Source organism: Equus quagga, chromosome 19 (genome assembly GCF_021613505.1).
Source record: "Equus quagga isolate Etosha38 chromosome 19, UCLA_HA_Equagga_1.0, whole genome shotgun sequence".
NCBI lineage: Eukaryota > Metazoa > Chordata > Mammalia > Perissodactyla > Equidae > Equus > Equus quagga.
In genome coordinates this window covers 9,467,944-9,491,673 of record NC_060285.1, presented here as the reverse complement: position 1 = coordinate 9,491,673, position 23,730 = coordinate 9,467,944, and the positions used below count along the sequence as shown (strand labels likewise).

Below are 23,730 nucleotides of genomic sequence, written 5' to 3'. Positions count from 1 at the left end.
CTCACTGGCGTGGAGAGGGCAGGAGCTCTGGGGTCACACAGTCCCCGGTTCCCATTTGCTCTGGCCTTCATCTCCCTCGTGGCCTGGGGCCAGCCACTGCAGGTCTGAGTTTCAGTTTCCTCTTCTCTAGAAGGGGAGAATGGCGCCTGCCTTGCCCAGCTGTTTTAAGGATGTAAGTGCTCAGATGGTGGGCATGGGGTGGCCTGAGAGCTACGATTACTCCTGCTAGAGGCTTGGAAAGGTTCTCCTTGGAAATGAAAAAGCAGAGGCACAGCGCAGCCCAGTGGCAGGGCTAAGGCCCAACCCCCGCCCCTGAGTCTAGGGTTCATTCTACAAAGCTTGCTCCTTGCTGGATCACCTGTCATCAGGACCTCACCTGGTCAAACACACCACACCCTCACCTGTGCCCCCCAATGCCCTGACCCACCTTCCTCGTTTCAGTTGTAAATAGTTTGACTTGGTTCTTCCCTGAGTTTGTTTGATAAGTGGCATTTACATGCTGCTTACCTCTGGGGGAGATGGTTCCTGGGGGTGGTATCTTTCTGGCCATCTCTCTGGGATCCCCTGGAGATCCTGGCCTTTATCTTTCTCTCTGGAGCAGTTTCCACTGTAGCCTTTCCAGAGGCTGGTGGTGACAGCCAAGGCCACTGCTGGTGCCTTTTCTCAGGTCAGCATCTCTGAGTCAAAGGAGTTTCTGTGCTGGGATTTCTCCCTCTGTGGCTGTGGGGCTTTGCAGTGGTGAGACTGGGCTCCCTGGCTGTCCAGGTAGTGATGGCAGAGCCTGTGGTCTTGCTCTGGGCAGCCTGAGTGCTTCCCCCACAGCCCAGCTTTGACCTGAGAGTGGCTTGAGTGCAAGGATCACAGCCCTCTTCTCCGCTCATTCCCTGGCCCTGCTACAGAGCCTGACACACTCAGTCTCTGCTCCTTAAAGTTAGGTCAGGCCTGGGAGTCTCTGTGCATTTGGGCACAGCAGAAGCACCAGTGCTGTACCTCCACTTGTCCAGGAAGCATTTATTGAGCGCCTCCATGTGCCAGGTCCTTTCACATGTGCCAGGCCCTCACAACAACCATGGAGGTGATAAGTGGAAGCTCGGAGAGGTGAATTAAGTGGTCCTAGGGCACAGTAAGTATTAGTGGGGCCAAGACTCAAACCCAGGCCAGGGCCCATGTCCTAACAAGGAGGGGTAGCTGGCCCGTCCCTTCCCCCCAGGCTTCCTGGCTCCCCCAACACCAGATGCTGCTGCTGCTGTGCACCTCTTGTTTGGAGGAAGGGTTGCCATGGTGAACACCTGGCAGGGAAGAGGGAGGGGGAGCCCAACTACAAAAGGGGCTGTTTCCTGAGTCTGGACTGGAGGTGAAGTGGAAGCTTTCTCTTCCTTCAGCCCCTCACCCTGAGGTGCTGTTTCCATAGAAACGAAAGGCCCATTGTCTTGTCCCTTCCTGCTGCCTTTCCTGAGTCTCTCAGCATCGGTTCCCCTGCTTGGATGACTTGGTGCTCTCTGAGTGTTTGCGCATGGCACCCAGGAGCCAGCCAGGCAGACCCGGACAGAGCCCAACACCCAGAGAGAGAGAAGAGCAAGCACAAGAGTGCGCTGGCACATCGTCAGGAAAGTCTGAGAGATGCCCAGCAAGGTCCCCCATTCCTTCTCCATCCTTCAGAAGAAACACAGAGTGGCCTCACCCAGCACAGCCTCTGCCCACCTGGACGGGCATCCAGTACCTGAGAGCCTGAAATTCAAGCCCCTAATGAGACCTTTCCTCTCCCTGCTGCTCTCTTCCCTCAAAGGCAGGGCAAGAAGCGGGGACTTCTCTCCCCAGAGGTCCTTTTCAGTGGCCTCCAGCCTCGCAAATGTTTGACTGCAGCGGGGCTGTCTCTGTGGCTCCTCTCAGCAGCAGAGGCTAAGTCCGGAGGACTCAGTGCCAGACAGTCAGGTTCCTGACAGCATGGGGACCCAAGGCTGGAACTAGTAATCCTTGTACGCTTGCAACTGTCATCAGGGAGGAAATCCCTTCAGCTGCTACCTTAGGGGCCCCCCTTTCCTACAGTGAACGTTCAGAACGTCATCAGGACAGACATGGGGTGGATCCCAGCTCCCAGTACATCAAAGTGTTCCCCATACCCCGGGTACATCCTTTCACCTCCAGGGGCTGTTTCCTAGTGGAGAAGAGGAGGGGTTGAGCCAGGGAGGGTTTCCAGGTCCCTTTGAGCTCTGAGTCTGACTCTGTCCTTTCTCACTGTCTCTGCTGTTCTCTTGTCAAGGGAGAGCTGGGCCCATGACAGGGTACGTGAAAGAAAAATAGAAAAGCTAGGCACTGACAGCCAGTAAAATTGCTTGATAAGAAGTATATAGTTGTCAAACAGCGTGCAAATTTTGCAAACCCAAGTGTGGCCCTTGGGAGAACCTTCGGAAATCCCTTTAGGTTTGGAGATCCAGCCAGGGGCCGCCTCGTGGTTTGAAGGCTCACAGCCCCCTCTACTGGCGGAGGTGAGCACCTTTTCCTTCTGGATTCTCTATCGCTGAGACCTTGCTCCTGCACTGGGTGCGCTCAGCACCTTTCCCCGAGCCTGCGGCCACATCCATCCAGAAGCCCTGACAGGCCCTCTGGGGTGGAGATCCCCACCTCAGGGAACAGCAGTCACTGGAGAGCCTTGTTAAAACGCGGTGACGAGTCTGCATATTAAACAAGTGCCCCGAGTGTTTCTGCACGCGGAGTCCCCAGAACAGCAGATGAGGTGACACTTGGACAAGGCCCCGGCCTCAGGGGGCTGCAAGGCTGGGGGAGGAGGTTCCAGGTAATGTCCTGAAGCCCCTACTGGTCCTCCCAGGGAAATCACTGGGAAATGGCCAACACTCTTGAACACAGTTAAGAGAAGGAAGGCAGGCCCAGAATTTTGCTGAGCACCTGGCGAGTGCTCAGTGCTTTCACACACAACTGACAACCACCCTGCCTTTTGACATCCTTCCCCAGACAAGACCTTAGAGGTGCAGAGGTGAGCCCCTGAGTCGATGGTTACACAGTGAGAAAAGGGCCGTGTGGTCTCTCCCTCCCAGGGCCTTGCATGAGGCATTATGACTGTCTCAGGAAGGTTAGGGCTGGCACCATTTCCCTACATCTTTAAAGACTGTTTGGAAGGGCTGAGGCCTGAATACATGATTGACTCTCTCGCTGGTATCCCACCAGTGGAGAGGAAGATGAGAGTGGCATTTACACCCCAGAGCGCCTCTGGGCCTCTACCTTCCAAGGTCCCCTGGGCTCACGCTTTCTTCCCAGAATTCTCTGAAGCGACTGCAGTGGCAGTTATCTTTCCAGAACTCTCCTGGTTCCCTTGATTCATGCGTGGATGGGCCACCCTGGCTGGCGGTGTGGTCTGGCTCCTAGTGCTATGGCCACTGGGCTCCTGGACTCGGGGACCTCAGGCTCACCTGTGTCATCCCTGGGGGCTGAAGGTCTTGGATCTCTCTCCTGGAAATCTGGGCCCCTGTCCGGGATGGAAGGTTGAGGAAGTGCTTCTGGGTTTGGAGCTCTGTAAGGGACCTGTCGGCCTCTAGTTCCTCAAGAGCTATCTTGTCAAGACGGAATTTCAAAATTCAGTGTCGCTCCTGAGAAGCGTGGGTCAGGCCCCAGCTGGTGTTTGGAGGCTGCAGTCTGATGCGGTGAACCTGAGCACTGTTCCCAGCCGGGTCCTGATCACTTAGCACGGGTCAGGGGAGCTGGGAGAGCGTCCTTCGAGGAACTGATCCCGCTCGGCTCTAGAGAAGAGGCAGGTGACCTTATTCTCACTGGCAGATGTCATAATCCCCCTGCCCCGTGGGCTCTCTTGGACCTATCCAGGGCTTACATCCCCAGCTAGGTGAGTGAGGGCACATAGGTCACCCAGCCAGCACCTATCGAGGCCGCTATTGTTGTAGGTATTGGTGAACCCTGAAGTAGCGCACTGCCTCGTCCTCACTTTATCCAGCAGATACATGTCTGTGCAGTGTCTGCTCTGTGCCAGGCACTGTTTCGAGCTCTTGGTACAGCGGTGGACAAAACGAGCAAAGTCCCTTCTCTTATGGAGTGAATACCGCACTGGAGAGATGGGGCAGGGGAGGGCAGTGACCCTTTTATAACGGGTGATCTGGGAGGCCTCTCTGACAGATGGGCATCTGAGCAGAGACTTGAAGGGAGGGAGGGAGAGAGCTATGTGGACATCCAGGGGAAGAATCTCCCAGAAAGGAAGAATGTAGTGTCCTGAAACCTATAGGGAGGTAGAGCCCACGTCCTTGTCACCTCTCTCCTGCCAGCTAAACCAGACTAGCCAGGGCCTGACAGACGAGCCCTGCATGACAGACAAGTCCTGATGCCTAGGCTGGCTCTCCCTCCAGCCCTTGCTTCTTGCCACCCCCCTCCTCCCACTTCCCACCCCCATTTTCAGTCTCACTCCAGTGTCACCTCCCTTTGAAGCTGGACTTTCTCTCCCAAGCCTCCTTTGAGCCACCCATTTGGGGGCTGTTTATGGATTCTTCCCTATTAATCTGGCAGGTCTGAGTTGCCTCAGAGCCTTGCTGAACACCCACACATGGTGGACTCCCAATCAGTGTGCACAGAAGGGATGCTGGAACACAGAATTTTTCCTCAAACCAGTTCCTCTGTCAGAGGCACAGAGATGAATTCTGAGTATAAAGTTATGTCTCCAGGCTTTCATCCAGCCTAATAAAATGAGTGGGGGAATGGGACGCACGCCCTGTGAACACAGGCACTGCCCCCTGCTCCCAGCCTCGTCCGGGAAGGGAGAAGGAGCCGGGCAGAGCTCAGGCTTGGGAAGCAGGCTCCTCTCAGGTTCCTGCCCTCCCCACCCCAAGCTGCGCTCCTTCCCCTGCTTTAGAATCCTGCCTCCAAAATGCTGCCACTGCCTCCAGGAGGAACTCATATCTGCTCAGTTGGGCAAGCAAATAAAACAAGCCACTAAGGAGAAGAAGTGGGGACAGACGTGTCCATTGCATCAGAGAGGGGACTGTGGGACGGCAGAATGTGATCACTTCAGCAGAGCTGCACCAGAGACAGCACCGCCGTGGAACATGACGAAGCTCCTGACCCTCGGAGCCCTGCGTGTGGGGGGCGCAGTCACCTGGCTCCCCTCCTGCCTCCTCTCAGTTCTAAAGCTGTCAGCGAGGCCTCTAAGGAGGCTCAGCTGGACTTGTAGCAAGTCCCAAGGAGAGAGTTCAGTCCGGCCCAGAGAAGGCAGTGGTTAACGGAGCAGGGCAGGGGGAAAGGGCTCCACTCGGGCCTGCTCAGTGTCTCTCTTGCTAATGGCCCAGGAGAGGAGACAGAAGCCACCTTGATTAAATTCATGGCTGAAGTGATATGAGAAGTTGGTGTGAGCACCAGGGAGATGACCCTTGCAAAGTGGGAAGGAACCGGCAGGACATAACTCGGCAGATTCCACCTGGGAGAAAGGCAGCCAGCACGCCAGGACACGGATCCAACGGCCCAGCACCTCGCAGGCAAGCCAGGAGGTGCCTGTGTCTGCCTTGCAGCTCCCCGCTTCCCTCGACAGCAGGAGTCCTGCCCAAGACCCTGCTGGTCTCTGCTTGGGAATATAAAGGAAGTAGAAATGGATGGAAGGGGCCTGGGAGGAGGAGAAACGTGCTTCTCTGGCCTGGAGAAGAACAGCTTTCCCTCATCCTCCTCTCCTCTCAGTGAAGTGCGTGCCCTCCAGCCTCTACCTTCACACCGCCTCCCTAAGCCTGTGGTCCATGCCACAGTGCCCGGCTCTCCGTCAGCCTGCTGACCCTTCCTGAAGCACAAGCTTTCCTCTTCCATCTTAGGCAGCCTGCATGGCAGAGGGAGCTGAGACTGGATTTGGAAGACCAGGTGCTGGCGCTGGCACTGGCTGGCCCTGGGAGCTGGTGGCCCCGCTGCCCTCACCTGTAAGAGGGGACTGATGATACCTTCTTGCAGCGCAGCCGCCCACGAGGACTACCTGAGAGAATGACTGGGGCTGTGCTTTGTAAGCTGTGAGGCTGTGCGTGGTCTCAGCTAAACCGCCTCTTGGCAAGACTTTTAAGTCATCGATTGTAGTTGTTGACTTGGGGTATGGATCCTTCCCAGCACCCTGCTGAGGTCAGGAGATGGCGGATCCCTTGATGTTCTGACTAGGGGCAATCTTGCTGAGGCTGTCAGGATAGTCCTTGTACTTTCCTGGGGACCCCACTGACCTGGTCTCCAGATCAGCAGCTTGGGAGGGAGACAGGGACCCCAGCCCCCAGATCTGAGGTGTGGGCAGGGCAGAGGAGAGGGGCTGGAGCTGAGTCCACCGAGCACTTCATTCACACCCTTCCTGCCTGTGTCCCTTGTCTCTGCAGGTAAAACAAGCCCCGGTCCTACCAAGGCCAACAATTGCGTGATTTCCTGAGCCACGGGCCAGCCGTGGGCAGGACCTGTGGATGCCCCCCTGTCCTGTCCTGTGGAGAACACAGGCCAAACTCTGCACCAGTTTGCACGTTGGACCCCTACTGGCCTCCTGCCCCAGCAGCCTTCATCCTGGCCTCAGGGACCCTGAATTCCAGATGTGAGGATCTGCAGCATCTCAAGATAATCACACGCCTCCATGAGACTATTGGTGGCCGGGCAGGGGTCACTCCTCCTTGTTTACATGAAGTGGAAGTTTGACTAGTATCCGCTCTCCTTTATGCTTGACCCCCTCCCTCCACTGGGCCAGCCTCGCCCTGCAGGTCCCTAGAGGGAGTGAGCCCATGTCTTTATACCTTAATGTGCTAGGGACTCCAGAGCAGCCCAAGCCCCCTGACTACTCTTTCTCTGGGCTTCCTGGTGCTTCTGGGCCCCCAAGGAGGTTTGGTGGAATAAAAGGGAAGAGGACAGGGCTCTGAGCCAAGGATCCAGTCTTGCTCCAGCCTCCGAACTCAAGGTGGAAGGTGCAGCTGGGACAGCTAGGGCACTGGCTGCTGCGGCCTTCCTGGCTGGGTCCCTGCAGGCTCCTGCACTAGGCTGAATGAATGAGGGGAAGCCCTCCCCCTAGCCAGTGGCAGAATTTGACACTGCCATTTTGAGAGCCCTCTCCTGAGGTCTCCTTTCCGCCTGGCCTGCACTGTCTTGGCAGTCTCTGCCCCAGGCGGTCTCGGCCTCCTTGGCTATTGCCTGCTGCCACCCCATACGGTGGTTCTTCTCGTGCCTGTACCGGGGGCCGCTACCTCCCCTTAACGTGCCTTGATTTGCAGCCCAAGGCAGGGAGAGAGAGCTTGGCAGAGGGCCAGTTAGGGTGGTGTGGGAGACTGGGCCCTGCAGACTGGAGCATTTGTCCTGTCCCCCATCCCCGAGGTGGCCCTTGGTCCCCTTCACCAGCCAGCACTTCCGTGCCTTCTCTAGTTACATTTCAGCCGAAGACCAGCCTTAGCCTCCTGCCAAAAGCCAGGCTGTATTTAGAAGCCTCAGCCTCCCCAAAGCAGCCTGGCCTAATTGCCAGGACGCCGGGCCAGGGAGCCCAGCCTAAAATCGCACGCTGCCCACTCCCCACTTGTGGGACTGGGGGCTCTGAGGACAGAGTTCTCGAATGGACAATGGAGAACTTGTCAAACTGCGGCTGTGCGAGCCGGCCCTGCCTTGGGGTGCTGAGGCTCAGCGCCCAGGGGAGCCGAGGGCTGCGGGCCCTGTGAAAGCACCATGCACAGCCTCTCTCAGCCTTTTCCTTCTGAACCAAACTCTTCTCCTGTGTCTTTCCTTCTGCAAAACCCCGGGGCACGAGCAGCAGCTGGGGAGGGCCTCAGATGTCTGCGAGGTGGCTGACGTAAGAGGCGAGCGGGGAGCGTTGACGGCGCTGAGGTGAACCAGGCGTCCTTTGAGAAAGCAGGAAGGGTGACGGCACCACGCGGTCGAGAAGAACCTGGCCTCTCTGGCGGTGGGGAGGGGCAGGGAAAGGAAGGGTGAGCGGGTTCCCAGGCTCCTCTGTTCACCCTGAGGTTAGCTTCTGAGGTGTTGGGAGGTGGGGTGCAAGGGGCCCTGACCCGCCTCCTGAGCTTTTGTGAGGATTAAACGCTTCCTGAGAAGTGCTTCCTTATGCACCAAGGCCTGGCAGTGTGGCACATGCTTGTTCTGGAGGGGAAGGAAGGGAGACATGGGAAACGGGGGGCGTGGTCACCTTGACAGTGTGGGACACGAGGTGGGTCACTTGCAGTGGGGCAAAGAGATCACCCTCGGTGAGGAGAATGGACGCCTCTGGGGACAAGGGAGGAGGCCTGGGGAAGGGACCGGCTCCTGAGGGATTCCACCACGGGCGTCCTGTGCCGCCCCTAGGAGAGAAGCAGGCCTGCGGCATCCTTTCCCCTCCCCTGCCTGCCGGGTGGGAGGACGCAGATGGGAAGTTCCAAGTCCCTGCAGCCTTGAGCCAGGCCTGCCTTCCTGCCGCAGTTCTTCCCGGTGCCAAGATGGGGTTATTCTCACTTCCTTCACAGAAACAAAGGCAGGTGGGAGGCTGTATGTTGACGAAGCAACGCAGTGGAATGGGACAAGCGCTGGCCTGGGAGGCGGGGCACCGCTCACAGGTTCCTCATTCCCTCACAGAGGTTGGGACAAGATGGCCTCTGACCCCCTCCAGCCCTGAGATGCTCGGGAAGAGACGGCAGTCCAAAGATTGCTAAGGATCTTGAAGTCCTAAAATGCGGCTTCTAATGTTTGCTCGTCTGCCTGAGCTCCAGCCCACTCTGTTCTGCCTCTTGGCTTCTCAGTTTTTAGCACATCTGCCCTCCGTTCCAGCGCTTGCACATACTTGGTGAAAGATTCTCTCTCTCATCGAATCTCAAGGGTACATCTGGCCTTCCCAGTTGGATGACAAGTTCAAGGGTAGATCATGCCCTTGGTCCCGCTGCAGCAGCTTCCACAAGGCTGGTAATGTCGGAAGGGCTCCGGGAGGAACAGGGTGGAAGGGCACTCTCAGGGCGGGGCCTGGCTTCGCTGCTCTCCCCCCCCCCCCCCCCCCGGTCCCCCCAACCTGCCCACTTTCTGAGTCCAGCTTCTGTAGGTTGAGTGTCAATGACTGGTGCAGCTCCTTGGGAAGGCTGGCCTCCGAGGAGCAGAGGCAGCTAAGGGCTGAGACCCCGGGGGCTGCCGCCACCCTGGATCTTGCCCCACAGGAGCAGGAAGCACTGGACTCCTGCGTGGGACTGGGAGCCTTTCCTTTGAGATTTGGCAAAACTTCCCAGGCTCTTTTGTCAGCTGTCCTCGGGTATGGTTAGTCCTATCCCTGATCCTTCAAGGGTGCCCTCAAGACAGCCTCCGCCAACACCCCTACCCTCTGCCTGTATAGAACTTAATAGAAAAGCTAGACGAAAAAGGCAGCCTTGAGATATGGAGGAAACAGGAGAGAGGGGAAGTGGGCTTTTTTTTTTTTTTACTGTGACACTTTTTATAATTTATTGAGTGCCTATTACATGCCAGTCACTGTGCAGGTTTCAAACTAAGAAAAGCTTGGGAAAGAGCCCTTTAGAGTTCACAAAAAATTTTCCTGTGTATTTGGGGTTTGAGCTTCACAAAGTTGTGTGTTGAGCAGTTCAGGTCTTACTGTCCCCATGTTTCAAATGAGGAAGTACACGGCTCTCAAAATCCCACATCACAGAAAACGCAGCTCTGAGCCTGCTCCTCCAGCTCAGGGTTTCTCACCTTTGACACTAGTGACACTTTGGAGCCACAAAATTCTCTGCTAGGGGAAGGGCTGTCCTACACACTGTGGGATGTTTAGCTGCACCCCTGGCCTCTACCTATTAATGCTAGTAGCACCCCTCCAGATGAGACAACCGAAAATGTCTCCAGGCACTGCCAAATGTCCCCCGGGGGTAAAGTCACCCCGGTTGACAAAGCCGGCTCTCTGCTTTGCAGCCCCAAGGCCCCCGAGCTGCTTCTCTGAGCTGCTTTCCTGTGCGCGCCCCTGTAAAACAATCACCTTTTTTGGGCAGGACGCTCTGGCCCAGAGAGGCTGGTTGACTTGCCAGATTTTGCTTTCTGTGACTGACGTAAAGCATCTTCCATCTTTGTTCCAGTTACCTGGCTTAGCTCTTCCCTGCCTTGTACTCCCCAGAACAGGTGTGTTTATGTGCACACATCTGCCTCACTCCACTCAGTGCCCTGTCACATTTCGTCCCAATCTGTTCCCCTTCCTTCAGTCCTGCACGGAAAGCACCATGGGACATACCTGTGTGTGCCCAGCAGTGTCCCCAGTTCAGAAGGCAGTCAAGGCAGACAACAGAGTCTTCCACACTCCTCCAGTCAGGCTGGGTGGGAATTGCTCTGTGCAGTGTCATGACCACAATCTGAGTGAACATCGACAAAGCCCCCTTAGCAGCTAATTAGCCCTGCCACGCACGGTGGGTATCGTTTATCGTCTGGCTATGCACCAGTCTTTCCTCCCTGCCTGGAAGACCCAGCGGCTGTCACTGTGATTGTCTGCACTGCTGTTGTAGTAACAGGAGGTTTGGTGGTTTGGTGCAGAACAGGTGCCCCGGGTTCAGCAAGCTGGGCCAGACCAAGGTCGAGAGATACCTCAGAGAAGTCTGAGAGGTGGCAGGTGCAGACGTGAGGGTGTTCTTAGACTAGATCAGCCAGAGGCCTCACAGAGTTAGGCAGGCCTGAACTTCCCACCCCTCGCCTGTGAAGCTTCTGCCCTCCCAGCTATGAACTGAGGAAGGCCCTGCTTCCTGATACCGGCTCGGGCAGCATGGGCTGCCGCCCGGCACACGAGGTACCCATTCTGTCCTTGGGGTTCCTGAACCTGGAGACCAGGACATCGTCTGTCTGGCTCACTGCTGTCTCCACTGTTGGTTAATACCTATTTGTTAAATGATTGAAAACATGTCAGCCACTTGATAGGATAAGCCAGCCTGGTTGATGTGGGTGCTGTCTGAGGCTCCAGAGTTGATTGTGACCCTTTCAGTCTTGTTCCGACCTCTGAGATTGCATGTGGAAGCCAAACAGGATTCTGCTCTCTTCAAATTAATTTCTCAAGGACGGGGTTTATCAAAAGTCCTTCCTGTTTGAATCCTCTCCTCTGGGAAGGCTTCTCCTTCGGCATATGTCCCCAGTGGACAGTCCTCATCTCCCAGTCGCTCCAGCCGGGGCAGGCCCAGGTCTCCAGGCTTCTCTGGCTGCTCAGGGATGACCTGTGTGCATGCTTCTTTCAAAGGCTAACACAAAAGCAGGGGAGGAGACAGGCCTTGAGGTGAGGAAATTTGTCCAAAGGCCCCCAGCAAGTCAGAGGAAGGGCTAGAATCTGGCTCTTCAGGCCCTCCTAGAGCACTGTCACTGCATCATGTGGCCTTTGTAAGTGACAGGCAGCTAGAGACAAGTTTTCATCAGAAAAGTGGCCAGATGTTAGGCATTGTCTGCACCACTAAAAAGCAGCTCCAGGAACAGATGCCCACGTCGTAGCAGACCAACTAGGACGTGCTACGGAAGCCAGCAAGAGTGTGGGGAGCCTGGAGGAGGAAAGAGGAAAAGGCAAGAACAGGCCGTATGCCCGCAGAGGCCACGTCCCCTGGGCACAAGCAAGGAAAAGACCCCAGCCTGTGCCAAGAACCAAGAACCAAGAAGCATGCCTGGTGATTCCTATTTCCTGCGTGCAGCCTGGGCTCCCTGGCTCATCTCTTCCTGGAAGGTCTTGAAAGTGAGGTGATTGGACAAGGAAAGGCACTTCGCTGCAGCATCTGGAAGGCTTCATTCATTTGCCCATTCAGTGGACATTTGCTGTGCGCTAGGTCTGGGAGGAAGGGTGAGTGAGGAAGCCCTGGTGGCGCTCATGGATTCAGGGCCCTGTGGGGGTGCCACTTGCTGCAGTCTTAGCGGAGGCGTATGGTGGCGAGAGGACGGTCTTCACAATGGACAGGCTCAGGCTGGATGCCCCACTCTGCCACCTGTTAGCCAAAAGAGCCAGCAAGCTGCTTCACATCCCGAACTTGTTCCCTGATGTGTAACTGGGGATCATTTTGGTCCCACTTTCCGGCGGCTGTTGGGGGTACAGTGCTGAGCGCCATGGCTAACAGCCAGAAGCTCAGAGCCCACCCGTGCTGCTGATAGTGTGTTCTATTGGGTGGTTAGTCATTTCCCTCTTGGGACACTTTCTCCTGGACCCTCTCTCTTGCTCCTTCCCCGTGTATTTGCCACTTTCATGTTGAGCTGCTGGCACTCATGTCTAAATGCTCGTCTACCTGGAAGAAGTTTCAGGCCCAGGTTTGAAAGGGTGGAGAAGAGCTGCCAGAGCTGCCGTTTGTGAGCCGCCCTGCCTGGCTCCTCCCCCTGCACGCCCGTCCCCGCCTCAGCTCTGTGGCTTTGTTGGTTCCGGGCCTGGAGGAGGGCTGCAGTCTTACCTGGTTGTGCGGAAGTCCACAGCTTTTCTTGATTGACAGTTGTGGGTAAAATGAACAGTTTTAGTTTGTTTGGAGACTCCTTAGTATATCAAATACACAGTAAACCCAATCCAAAGAAACAGCATGTCCAGATGAGCCTGCCAACCTGGACCAAGCCCCTGGGCTTCAAAACCAGGCCTGTGCGTAGACTCCACAGCCTCCCAGCTTTCTTCTGGCCTTTGGTGCTCACTCACTCACTCGCTCGCCCGGTGACTACGGCCCAGGCCATCTCCCCAGCTGGACTGGGAGGAGTTCGAGGGCCAGCACTGAGTTGTGGCGGCGGACCCCAACTCTGGCTGTGCTTCCTTGGAGCACACGGCTGGAGCCCCGCGGTGAAATGCTGACACCTTGTGGCCAGCTGGCAGGGTGTCTCCTTCCTCCTCTGGGTGAGAGCCGACGACAGAGGCCAGGGGTCACAACCTTTTTTTGTAAAGGGCCAGATGGTAGATATTCTAGGCTTGGCAGACTTGAAGTGTCTGTCACAGCTCCTGCTAGGTAGCACTAGCGCAATCACAGACAGTATGTAAACAAGTGGGTGCAGCTGGGTCCCAATGAAACTTTATGGACACTGAAATTTGAATTTCATATAATTTCCATGTGTCACAAAATATTCTTCTTTTAATTTTTTCCAATCATTTAAAATGTAAAATCACTCATAGCTCGCGAGCTATGCAAAAACAGGCAGCAGCTGGATTTGGAGCACGATCCCTTGTTTGCCGACCCCTGGCCCAGGACACCTCTCCTCCATGCTCCCAACACGAGCTCCCAGCTGTCACACCTGGACCCTCACTTTGGCCTTGTTCTATCAAGAGGAACCCCCCAGTCCCCCTCCCCCAACCAGCTTGCTGCCACTAAGCCCTCTTACCAGAAATTCTGGAGTTGTTGGTTTTCATCCATTTCATAAGTTTACATAAGTATCCATCAGATGCCCAGCCCTGTGGTGAGGGCCATAAAAGAGCCTGGAGTTTTAACCAACATGTATTTTATATTTACTTTTATTCATTCATTTGTTCAAACAAACACATTGAGAACTTACTGTGTCCCAGGCACTGTAATAAGGCAGACCTGGTCTCTGCCCTGAGGGTATTCATAACCTGGTTGGGAAGATGGACACAGGGAGGCAAGCATTATAATGGGGAAGCACAGGGGGTGTGGAAGCCCAGAAGAAGTACTTACCTCAACCTGAGGGTAGAGGTTAAGGAAGGCTTCCTGGAGGAGGAGGTGACCTCTGAGGAATGAATGTGGGAGGGGAGAATGAGGCAAGACATTCCAGGGAAAGTTTCAGAGCCTAGAAAGAACTCTTTCAAGAGAATTATAAGCATCCATGACATAGTGAAGGTTCAGATATAGTATCTGCCCTCGAGGCCTCCCAGTCTGGCGGGTAAGCCAGTCTTCCACAAGCTGTGGTAAGGTTGTGGAGAGAGATTTAAAGAAGTTTTCTCTCTAGCTTGTAGGACTGGTTATCTGTGAGCCTCAAGAGGGTAAGCAATGGGAAGCAAGCACTCTGAAGGCTATCAATAATCCCCAGGGCCAGGCTAGGGGTGGGTCTGACTCCACATAGGGTGCTGAGAGCATAGGGAGAGGAGAAGTGTGGGCCTCGGTTCTCTGCTCCCAAAGCCCCTTAGAGGAGAAGGGGCTTGGGTGAGCTTTGCAGGAAGTGTAGCCCTCCATACAGGGGCGGGAGGAAGGGCATCCTAGGCAGCAGAAACTGCACGGGCAACTCACTGAGGAAGGAGAGGCTGTGGCCCAGCTGAGGGGCCGCCAGTAAGTCCTCCTGAGGGTCCGGGGGAGGGAACCGCGCTTTACTGTGACTCTCACAACAACCCCGACCAACAGGTATTACTTTTCTCAGCTCCACCAATTAAAAAACACAACCTTGGACAGTTACTTAACCTCTCTCTGCCTTAGTTTCCTCATCTGTATCTACCTTATAAGGTTGTCATGAGGACTGAATAAGTTAAGACATATAAAATTCTTATTAAGCCTGGCACTAGGGCCAGCTTCACGGGCATGTGACCTCCACACTGCCACAGGTCCCCACAGTCAGAAGGCAAAGGGTCCCACATTTGGTTTAATGCTCTGCTGTTGCTGTCTTGAAACTCTTAATAATTTTGGAACCAGGAGCCCCATGCTTTCCTTTGCACAGCCACAAATTATATAGCCAGTCCTGCCTGGCATAGCGTATGCTTAAAAACTTTAGGTTTTATCATTTACCTTAGAGTGTAGAATAACAAATCTGATTCAATGTATTTGCTTTAGAAATGAGAAGACTGAAGCTCAGAGAGTTTACATGACTTCCTCCATGTCTCACTGCAAGTGAAGAAACAGGCTGCAGATGAAGAGCTGAAACCACAATCTTAGAGGTGAAGGCAGGACAATGACCCGCTCCCTACCCCCACCCCCACTGCCCCAGAAGGCAGCATAAGGAGAGAGGAGCAGACAGATTCCTCTGAAGGAGCTTGGAGAAAGAGGTGGTATGAAAAGGAGCATGAACAGTTGTAGAGGTAGGAGGGAAGCTGGCTATTTCGGGAAGCCAGGAGAAGATTCTCAGAGTAAAATGTAGTGGTGCAGCCATGGAAACCAGGACTGAGAAAGTCTCTTGGATCTTGGCCACAGGAGGTCATAGATGAGCTTAGAGAAATGAGTGTCAGTAGAGTTAGGGCTGGAAGCCAGGTTTAAAGAATGAGGGAGCCCCGATGGTGGAGATGGCCACGGGTCATTATTTAAGAAAATGAGAAAAGGAAATAGAGGAAAAAGGACAGGGAGGAAGGAGGCTATTTTGACGGGGGTGGGAGGAAAGCCGGATCCCAACTGGGATGAGGAGACAGGACCTTCAGAGGCAGTAATTTAGCCAGGATGGTGCACCTCTTTCCCTGAGTCTGTAGGAAAGAGCTGATAAAGGCTATACGGGCAACTGTTCATTTGCAGGGGCTGGTTGTCTCCCCAGCTGCACTGTGGCGTTCTCAAGGTAGACATCTCAGGGGCAACACAGCGACATGGAAAAGAGCTTACTGGGATCAGGCTGCCTGCGTTCAGCCGCGAGGTTATTACCTGTGGTGACCTGGGGTAAGTCAGTCAGCCCTTCAGTGCCTCAGTTTCCCTATCTGGAAAATGGCAATAACCACGGTTGTTGTGAAGATTGACTACGACGATCCACATAAAGGCCTCAGTACGGTGTGTGACACACAGCAGTGTTTGTGAAAGAGTAGCTAGTATTAACAGCCACATCTCCTGGTTCTCTTGTGAACCCCCGTGGGTCCAGCATTGGCACACAGCACACAGGAAGGTTCAGTGTTTGCTGCTTCACTAGGAGCCTTTCAGGAAGTGTGGTCATAAGAAGTGAGAGGTGATTTACAAGTGGCACAGCATCTGTCACAAGGGCTTTATTTGCACAATAAATGCTACCAGACATGTAAGATATGCTTATGAGCATGTCTTCTGTAATCAGCACCCTCTAGAAAGTTCCCCTCCCCTAATGCTCCTGGCCTTGGCTGTGGCCACACCCACTGCCCAAGTGAGCAGTGTCAGCTGTCGGCTGTCCTCTTTCTTCCGGATTAGGCTCCTCTACAGGGATCTTCCCATGGTTATACATTTGGAGAATTGGAGAATGCTTCACAAACACTTCCAAATGTCTCATAGCAATGAGAGGCCAGTGCAAAGGGTAGAGGGAGCTCTCCTCTGCCACAGAAATCAGAGCTGGAGCAGATCCAGCTGGCTATGTCACCCCAAGCTCGTGGGTCATTGCAGAATCGTTCACAGAAATTCCCGTTGGACTGGATTTTGTCCAGGCCAATGCAATGTGTTCAGGGATCACAGAACAATCTCTCAAGGGAAAAAAGGAAGGCCTGTTGCTTGGAATGGCTTAGAGCACTTTTGGTAGCCATCCAAGGCAGCTATCACTCATTAATCTGCCTTCCCCTCCAGCAAAACGCCAACTGTATAGAACACCACATATAGAGCTCTAAGAATAGGACAGCGCTCCAAGAACATACTGCACTTGGCCTGCATACAAGTGTGCAGGGCTTGATGAGTCTTTTTGCTCTCAAAGCTGGGTGGGTTGGAACAAACAAATAAACAAAAAATGTTTTCCCCAAGTAGCATGCAGAGAAGAAATGAGACAGGGCTTAGGAGAACACCCTAGCACGTCATCCTCGGCCCTGGGCTGCCTTTTCAGGGCATAGACTGACTCCAAGGCCTCCAAAGCAAAGCATGCCTGTAAGGCCTAGGGCAGTGAGCACAGCAGACCACCCCCCACCCCCGCCCCCCCCCGCCCCCAGTGACTCCACACTAGTCAGAGCAAGCCCCAAAGTCCTGTAACAGGTGGTAATTTGTCATTTGCTGTGACAGGAATTTGAAACCATCATCCTCCACAATAAATATTTGGTTGCTTTATTGGCTTCCTTCCCGTAAGTATAGAAAGTGAGGACAGGTTCCATCCGAAGCTGCAGTTCTGAGCAATGAGAGCTCTCAGAGTGCAGACAAGACCCTAGACCGCACCCCACTGTTTGCTGGAAGAAGAAATCCCTGTGTAGGTCTATTCATAGAAGAGTCTGGGAAGACACTCTCCTTAATGGCAGTTGGCTCCAGTAGTGGGATGCTGGGGAACTTTTGTTTTCTACTTTAAAACTTTCTATATTGTCTGGAATCTTTACTCAATGTTACTTTTATGATCAGAAAAACAGCAATCTTATTTAGAAATTATTTTCCTATTCTCAAGTGGGCAAGCGTGACAGTTTCCGGCTTCCTGCTTTCTCCTGGAGAGGGAAAGGACAACGAGGTGGAGCAGAGAGAGAACTGAAGGCCCTCAAAGACGAAGATCATAGGAAGCACTGGCTTTGGCCACTCCTGGGTGTTCCTATCCTGCTCCCTGCCCCCAGAGAGCAAATGCTGCAGGTCCCCACACATTGCCGGCCTCTGGCCTAGCTAACCACGGTTCATCCTTTACTTCTCCTTGTAGATGTCACTTCTGGAGAGCCATCCCTGTGCCACCAAGATTGAGTCCTGTGTCTTCCCATGTTCTTCCAAGCCACCTGCATGTGATTATCTGTTTACCTGTTGGCCACTCCCACTAGACTGAGGTCCCTGAAGGCAGCAGTGTTTTATTCATCTGTGTAGTCCTCGTACCCTAGGAAAGTGCCAACAGGCTCAATAAACATTTACTGGATAATTATTTATTTGGGGGCCTTTTATGATCAGAGCAATTTAAGGGACACAAAGATGAAAAATGACACCATTTGTTTTCAAGGAACTTACAACTGAGTTGGGGAGACAGATGCATCCAACAATTAACTATAAAACCAAGCGCCAGTTTAAAGGCTAAAATAGAGGTACAGACAACCAACTTTGAAGATAAGGAAGGTTTTGGACCCGAAACATTTATCATTCATTGTGTTTTCTGATTCAGAGTCTCCATATTGGAATGCTAGTATGGTGCAGTGGTTATAAGGATTCAGGTTCTTAGGACCTTTATTAGAATTTGCCTCATGATCTTTCTTCTGCTCTTCTGTTGGCAGTTGTCCTAAGAGGAATACCTCCCATTTAATCTTAATTGACGTTTGTGAAATGCCTTGTCTTCCTCTGCTGAAAGGCTATAAGTATTGAGTGTTATTACTGTGTTACAGTGGTTGTTTTATTAAAGCTGTGCAAATGAGGTTACACAACAGCTTGGATGAGGAAGCGAAACAAGGGCAGTGATCCCACTGAAGCTACAGGGGATGGGGATTTGGGATGGTAAAATGTTAATTACCGGAGACAGAATGCGGGCTAGAGTCCAGCGCTGTGCTCCTGGAGATCACTGCTGTCCCAGAGGCTAGGGGTGGCTCTCTGGCAGTGGGTCCTGAGCATCCTGCCCTCCCCTGACTAGAATGTCGGGTTCACTTCGCTGAAAACAGCCGCGGAGGAAGAATCCAATGGCCGTGAGTCAGGAGCACACGTCTTGCTCGGCACTGGGGGCTACTCTGGAAGCTTTCCAAGAGCTGGAGGGCTGTTCCATTTGCATGCAATAAATTATTTATCTCTAAAGCAATTTATTCTTTCTCTCTCTTTAGACTCTCTTTCTCCTTGTTTCTGGCTCTTGAGGACTCTGTCTCCAAAGAGTGAGCTGGAGATGGTGGGGGTTGGAGAGGTAGGCTTGGCTCACAAAGATGGTAGAAATGTGCAAAGCTGAGAAAATGAACATAGAGGTAGATGGCCTTCTAGTCAGGAAATACCAAAATTGTTTAATTTAGGGTGGAGAGGAATGGGTGCTGGAAAGATGTGGTGGAGGCAGTGACAACCTCTCCACTGCTTTAACCCCCAACAATATCACTTCCAGAAACTGACTGAGGAACTTGGGTTCTGAATGAAACCTTCTTAAGATGTTGGGTTGGCTGACAGGTACGATTCTGGGCTAAGAGGCACTGAAGTACAGTGAAAAGAGCAAAGGCTCTAGAGTCAGACAGAACTAGGACCGAATGCCGGGTCCACCAACTGCTTTCTATCTGGGTGACCTTGAGCAAGCTTCCTAACCACTCTGGAACCTTAGTTTCCTATCTGTAAAATTTAGAGAATGTAAAACTCACAGGTTTAACCAGATAATCCCTGTAAAGAACTCAGCACAGGAGTTGGCACAAAGTAGACAACAAATGCCAGTCATTATCACCATCAACTCCAGGCCAAAGGACCAGAGGCGACCCAAACTCCCCAGCAAACAACTGTAGCGCAGCGAATCCAGATCTGACTGACGCGCCTATTTGCCCAATAAGGTACCAGGAAAGAACTCAGTGGAGTCGAACCAATGGCACCAGCCCTTGTTGGACGGGTTTTCTTGCTGTTCCACCAATAGTTTGAAGTTTTGACTAGAGAGTGACATCCTGACAGTCCAATGACGCACAACCAGCCCACACTCAGCACTTCGGAGGGGATAAATCAAGGAGCCGGCACGTATAGATTCCGTTATTAGGCAGTACTGGATGGAGAGAAAAGCTTAGGGGACACAGCCCGAGGGCGAGGCACTAACGAGCTAAAAATAGAAAAAAGACAATGGTTGCGCCAAGTGAGCTCAGCCGCCATCATGCTCTAGTTTCCCCTTCGCCTCTCCCGGTCCGCGACCGAGGAAGCGGCCTCTGGGATGCTGAGGGGGTGTGTCCCCCAGTGATTGGCGCAGGCAGCTCAGCCAATCCTAGCTCGTCAAACGGGAAGCACTTAGCCAATGAGGGGCGACGGCAGCGGCGAGGAATTGGAGGGGCGGAACAGCAGCTTGACAGGCACAAAAGCCAGCCAGTGAGAGCCGGAAGCATCCTCCCTGCGGCCAATGGAGTGGGGCTCTGGGCGGGCCCCCGAGTGTTTGTGTTGTGGTTTTGGGGGAGGGAGGCGGAGGGGAAAGTTTGTTTATTTTGTTTTTAGTTTCTGGGGTCCCCGTGTTTCTGGGAGGTGAAGCGGGAGGGAGTGACCCCCCCGCGCCCCTCAGTCCCCCTACTACGTCGCCTCCATAGCTGCGGAGAAGCGGGGACCGCGCGCACCGCAGCGCATCGCCTCACAGCGGAACGCCGCGCACTCGGAGCCGGCACGGCTCGGCGGTGAGTGAGGACCCCCGACACCCGCCGCCCTTCCCTCGCCCGCGCACCGCCCAGTCAGCGCGGGCCGGCCGGGTGGGCGAGGACGCCCGCGGGAGCGCGCGGCGCGGGCCGGCCTGTCAAGCTGAGGCGCAGCGTGTGCGTGTCCTCGCGAGTGAGCGCGCGCGCGGCGGGCAGAGGGCCGGGAGGGCGGGAGCGCGCTCGGGGCCCGGCGGGGGCGGCGGCGGGAGCGCGCGCCGTGGGGCCGGCGTCTGGTGGGCTTGACCCGAGGCGGGAGGGACGCGGGGCCGTCAGCACGCGGGGAAGGGGCGCCCGGAATGGCAGGGCCAGGACTGGCGGGCGCGCGCGGCTCCGGGCGTCACGCGCCGGCAGGTGTGAGCTGGGGGAGGGCTTCCGGGTGGGCCGGCCGAGTCGAGTTAGCTTCCCATCGCCGGGGACCTCGGGCAGGGAGGGTCCCCGTCGCCGCGGAGCGTCGAGGCCCGTGGAGCCGCGCCGGGCCCCTGTCTGGCGACGGCGGAGCGAGGCGTCAGGCCTCGGAGCCTCCGCGTCCCTGTCCGTGTGCAGGACCTGCGTGACGGGGTGATGCGCCCTCTGCTTCCCGGGGCGGCGGTTCCCACCCCGCACCCCTCACTCCAGAGCCCTGCGTGTGTGGCCGCCTTCCAGAGCGGATTCAGACTTGCCTCGAGGAAACTTGGGGCAGGGGCCACATCAGCGGACCAGACAGCCCCAGGAGTGCTTTCTGCCTGCCCCTGAGCTGGCGCCTTTTGGTTTCAAACTGTTGGGTTTATTAGCCCCCCGTGGGCTAAATACAGCGTAGTGGCTGAAGACACCCAAGAACGGTAGCCTCTTGTCAGGCGCCTTAAGGGCCATCCATCCTCAAGTCTTCGGGCACAGAGTACCACTCTGAGTCCTTTCAGGCTCTTGGCTCTCTCATGTATCTTTTGGCTGTTTTATTACTTTTTTAAGCATGTGTGCTAGATAGAGATGGAGCGAGGAATAAGGCGCATTTCAAGCCGGTCATTTGTATTACAGTGTAAGCAAAATTGTAAAACAAAATGGGACGGAAATATTTTTTCCATAGTGAATAAAACGTCCTTAGTTGCTCCCCCCCACAGTTAAGCGTACCGAAAGAAGGTGTATAGAAATCTTACATCATAGCATTTTATGAAAGTTTAACAATAGAGGCTATTTCCTTCGTCGTTGTTGGGAATTTCAATAGGATGACAGTTTCCTATTGATTTGGAGAAGCATCAATGATCTTACCCTTGAAACTATGTTTATTCATTTGGTAGGGTTATGTAAATGCCTCTTAAGAAGCAGGACTTTCAGCGCATTGTCTTGCACCTCTACAGTGCGCGGTATCGCTCTAGGTAGGTAGTGGGAGAGCTGTCCGCGTAGCAGGTCCCTCCACTACGCACGCATCCAGAACACAAATCAAACTGGCTTGTCCCACTTGCGACGCAGGGATGATAATGATGCCTTTATGTTTCCTTAGTTCTGAACCATTTTAAGTACTTGTCTCAAACATCATTCTTTGAGCAGAATAGTTTCTGATATGGCTTAAGGAGAAGAAATTTCCGAGCTGCTTTTCTAAAGTAGCATATAAATGTCTTGCCCTTGAAAAAAATTTTTTTTCCTCATTCAAATGGAAGCACTTAAAAATGTTTTAAATCAGAGCAGTACCATTTGTTCAAATAGTAGTAATAATATTAGCTAACGTGTATGGCGTGCTTTCCATATGCCAACTTGTTATATTTTCTCCCTAGTCTTTAAGCCTGTGGGTTAGGTATCATTACTGTCTCATGCATGAGAAAAAGAGCCTCCAACAGCCACACAGTTAGGAAGCTCCAGGGCGTAGGTTTAGTCTCAGGTCTGTCTGATTTCAAAATCTGTGCTTGTTCCCTTTTGCCCCTTAAATTTTCCAGAGGAAGAAAGGCGGAAAGGACACTGAAAAGTAGAGAGGAGTAGAAAAGGGAAATGCTGCTGATTAGGTTGCCCGTTCTTACGTTCTTCTTAACTTAAGAATTTAAAGTGAAATTAAACCCATTCTTAGTTTTTAGAAATTAAGAAGATTTTTACCAGAGTACATCTAAGCTTTATTTTGTCCCTCTTTGATTTTTATAACGATAAATAAATGAATTTAATTCAGAGGTCAAGGCTTTCAGAGTCCTTCGTGCTGATCTCTGCTGCAGTACCTTGCTGCTGTGATAAATCCCATGTGCTCTTCAGGGACCAGGCGTTATTCACTTTTGTATCTAACAGAGTTCGGCATGTAGTAGGAGCACAGTAAATGTTAGTTAACTAAGGAGCAAAGTTAAAAATGTGATGACTTCAGGTTCTTTTTAGCAGTTGTAATTCAGTGGGACAATAAAGTGAATAGTTCATGTGCAAAACACTTGTTCTACAGGAATACTTAAATGGAGCAATTCAGAAGGTCTTGGGGGGCTGGCCCTGTGGCTGAGTGGTTAAGTTCGTGCGCCTCGCTGCAGGCGGCCCGGTGTTTTGTTGGTTCGAATCCTGGGCGCGGACATGGCACTGCTCATCAAACCATGCTGAGGCAGTGGCCCACATGCCACAACTAGAAGAACCCACAACGAAGAATATACAACTATGTACCGGGGGGCTTTGGGGAGAAAAAGGAAAAAAATAAAAATCTTAAAAAAAAAAAAAACAAAAGAAGGTCTTGAAAGTTTGGCTCTACCAGTTTGCTAAACCTCCAGTTCTGCTTACCTGTTTGAGCTACTGTGCCATTCTGCTCTTGCTTTCCCCTCTGGAGTTCTAACAGAGGCGGCTGCGCTGACTGCTTCCCTTTACTGCTCAGTCATTCTTTTAACCTTTGCAGCCTGGCTCCCAACCTCACCACTCACTGTGGCTTTTTCCCTGGTTGCCAATTACCTAATGGTTAAATTTCCGAAAGCGTCTTTTCCGGCTTTATCCTGTTCTGTCTCCCTGCGGAAGTCAGTCCTTTTGACTATCCTCATCCCTTTAAAAATTTTTTTTATTTTTAAAATAACATATAGTAACATTGTGTTCAGGTCTGTGAAGGTCAACACATGTATAGATTCCGGTAACCACCATCACAATCAGGATACAGAACAGTTCCATCGCCCCACAAAAACTCCCTCATGCTATATCCTTTCTTTTCCCTCTGAGGAAGATTTGCCTTAAGCTAACATCCATGCCAATCTTCCTCTATTTTTAGAATGTGAGCTGCCAGCACGGCATGGCCACTAACTGAGCAGTGTAGGTCTGCGCCCAGGAACCAAACCCAGGCTGCCGAAGTAGAACACATCGAACTTGACCACTAGGCCATTGGGGCTGGCCAGTGCTATATCCCTTTTGATACCCTTTTCTCCTGACTTCTGTCTCGGATAAATAAACACTAAAGATCACGCTCAGGCTCCTTTTGTTATCATTGTTTCATTTTTCTCTTTTCTACTCCTTGAAAATGTTGTTTACTTTTGAGACTTAAACTATCTGTCGCCTCTTCATCTGTTAACCTGCATATCCATGTGTGACCCCCTCTTCCCTACTCCAAAATAACATCCATATTTACCTGCTGGAATTCTTCACTACTCCTTCATATTCAGTATGTTTAAAGTTAAGCCTAACTTTGCCTCCCAGGTAATGCCTCCCAAACCAGCTCTTCCATCAGATTTTTCTTTTTCAGTGCCATCTTTCTCTTAAGCTTGCAATCCTGGAACACTTGGAGGGCCTTATAATACACTCTCTTATCCCAGACCTGGTATCCTGCTACTTAGCTACAAATACTGGCTCTTGCCTCTTGG

The 23,730-nt window shown here is 53.0% G+C and overlaps 2 protein-coding genes and 1 long non-coding RNA gene across 4 annotated transcripts in view; all 3 read left to right on the top strand.

The window, feature by feature from the left end:
• FAM83F (family with sequence similarity 83 member F) overlaps positions 1-8,064 on the top strand; it is a 31,558-nt gene extending 23,494 nt beyond the window's left edge. The window contains exon 5 of the mRNA XM_046646439.1: positions 6,348-8,064. Coding sequence (XP_046502395.1) covers positions 6,348-6,397 — 50 coding nt within the window. The 3' untranslated portion in view covers positions 6,398-8,064. The remainder of the gene's footprint in view (positions 1-6,347) is intronic.
• Positions 8,065-9,059: 995 nt separating this feature from the next.
• Positions 9,060-18,363, top strand: LOC124230405 (uncharacterized). 2 transcript variants are annotated; one of them, XR_006886164.1, is made up of 4 exons: positions 9,060-11,755; positions 14,649-14,752; positions 15,318-15,455; positions 17,107-18,363. It is a non-coding gene; the product is annotated as an uncharacterized LOC124230405 (long non-coding RNA). The 2 variants fall into 2 exon arrangements; XR_006886163.1 differs by having other exon boundaries at positions 9,060-14,752; positions 17,107-18,359.
• A 1,330-nt stretch (positions 18,364-19,693) lies between these two features.
• TNRC6B (trinucleotide repeat containing adaptor 6B) overlaps positions 19,694-23,730 on the top strand; it is a 237,542-nt gene continuing 233,505 nt past the window's right edge. The window contains exon 1 of the mRNA XM_046646572.1: positions 19,694-19,945. The gene's annotated coding sequence lies outside the window, so the exon portion shown is untranslated. The remainder of the gene's footprint in view (positions 19,946-23,730) is intronic.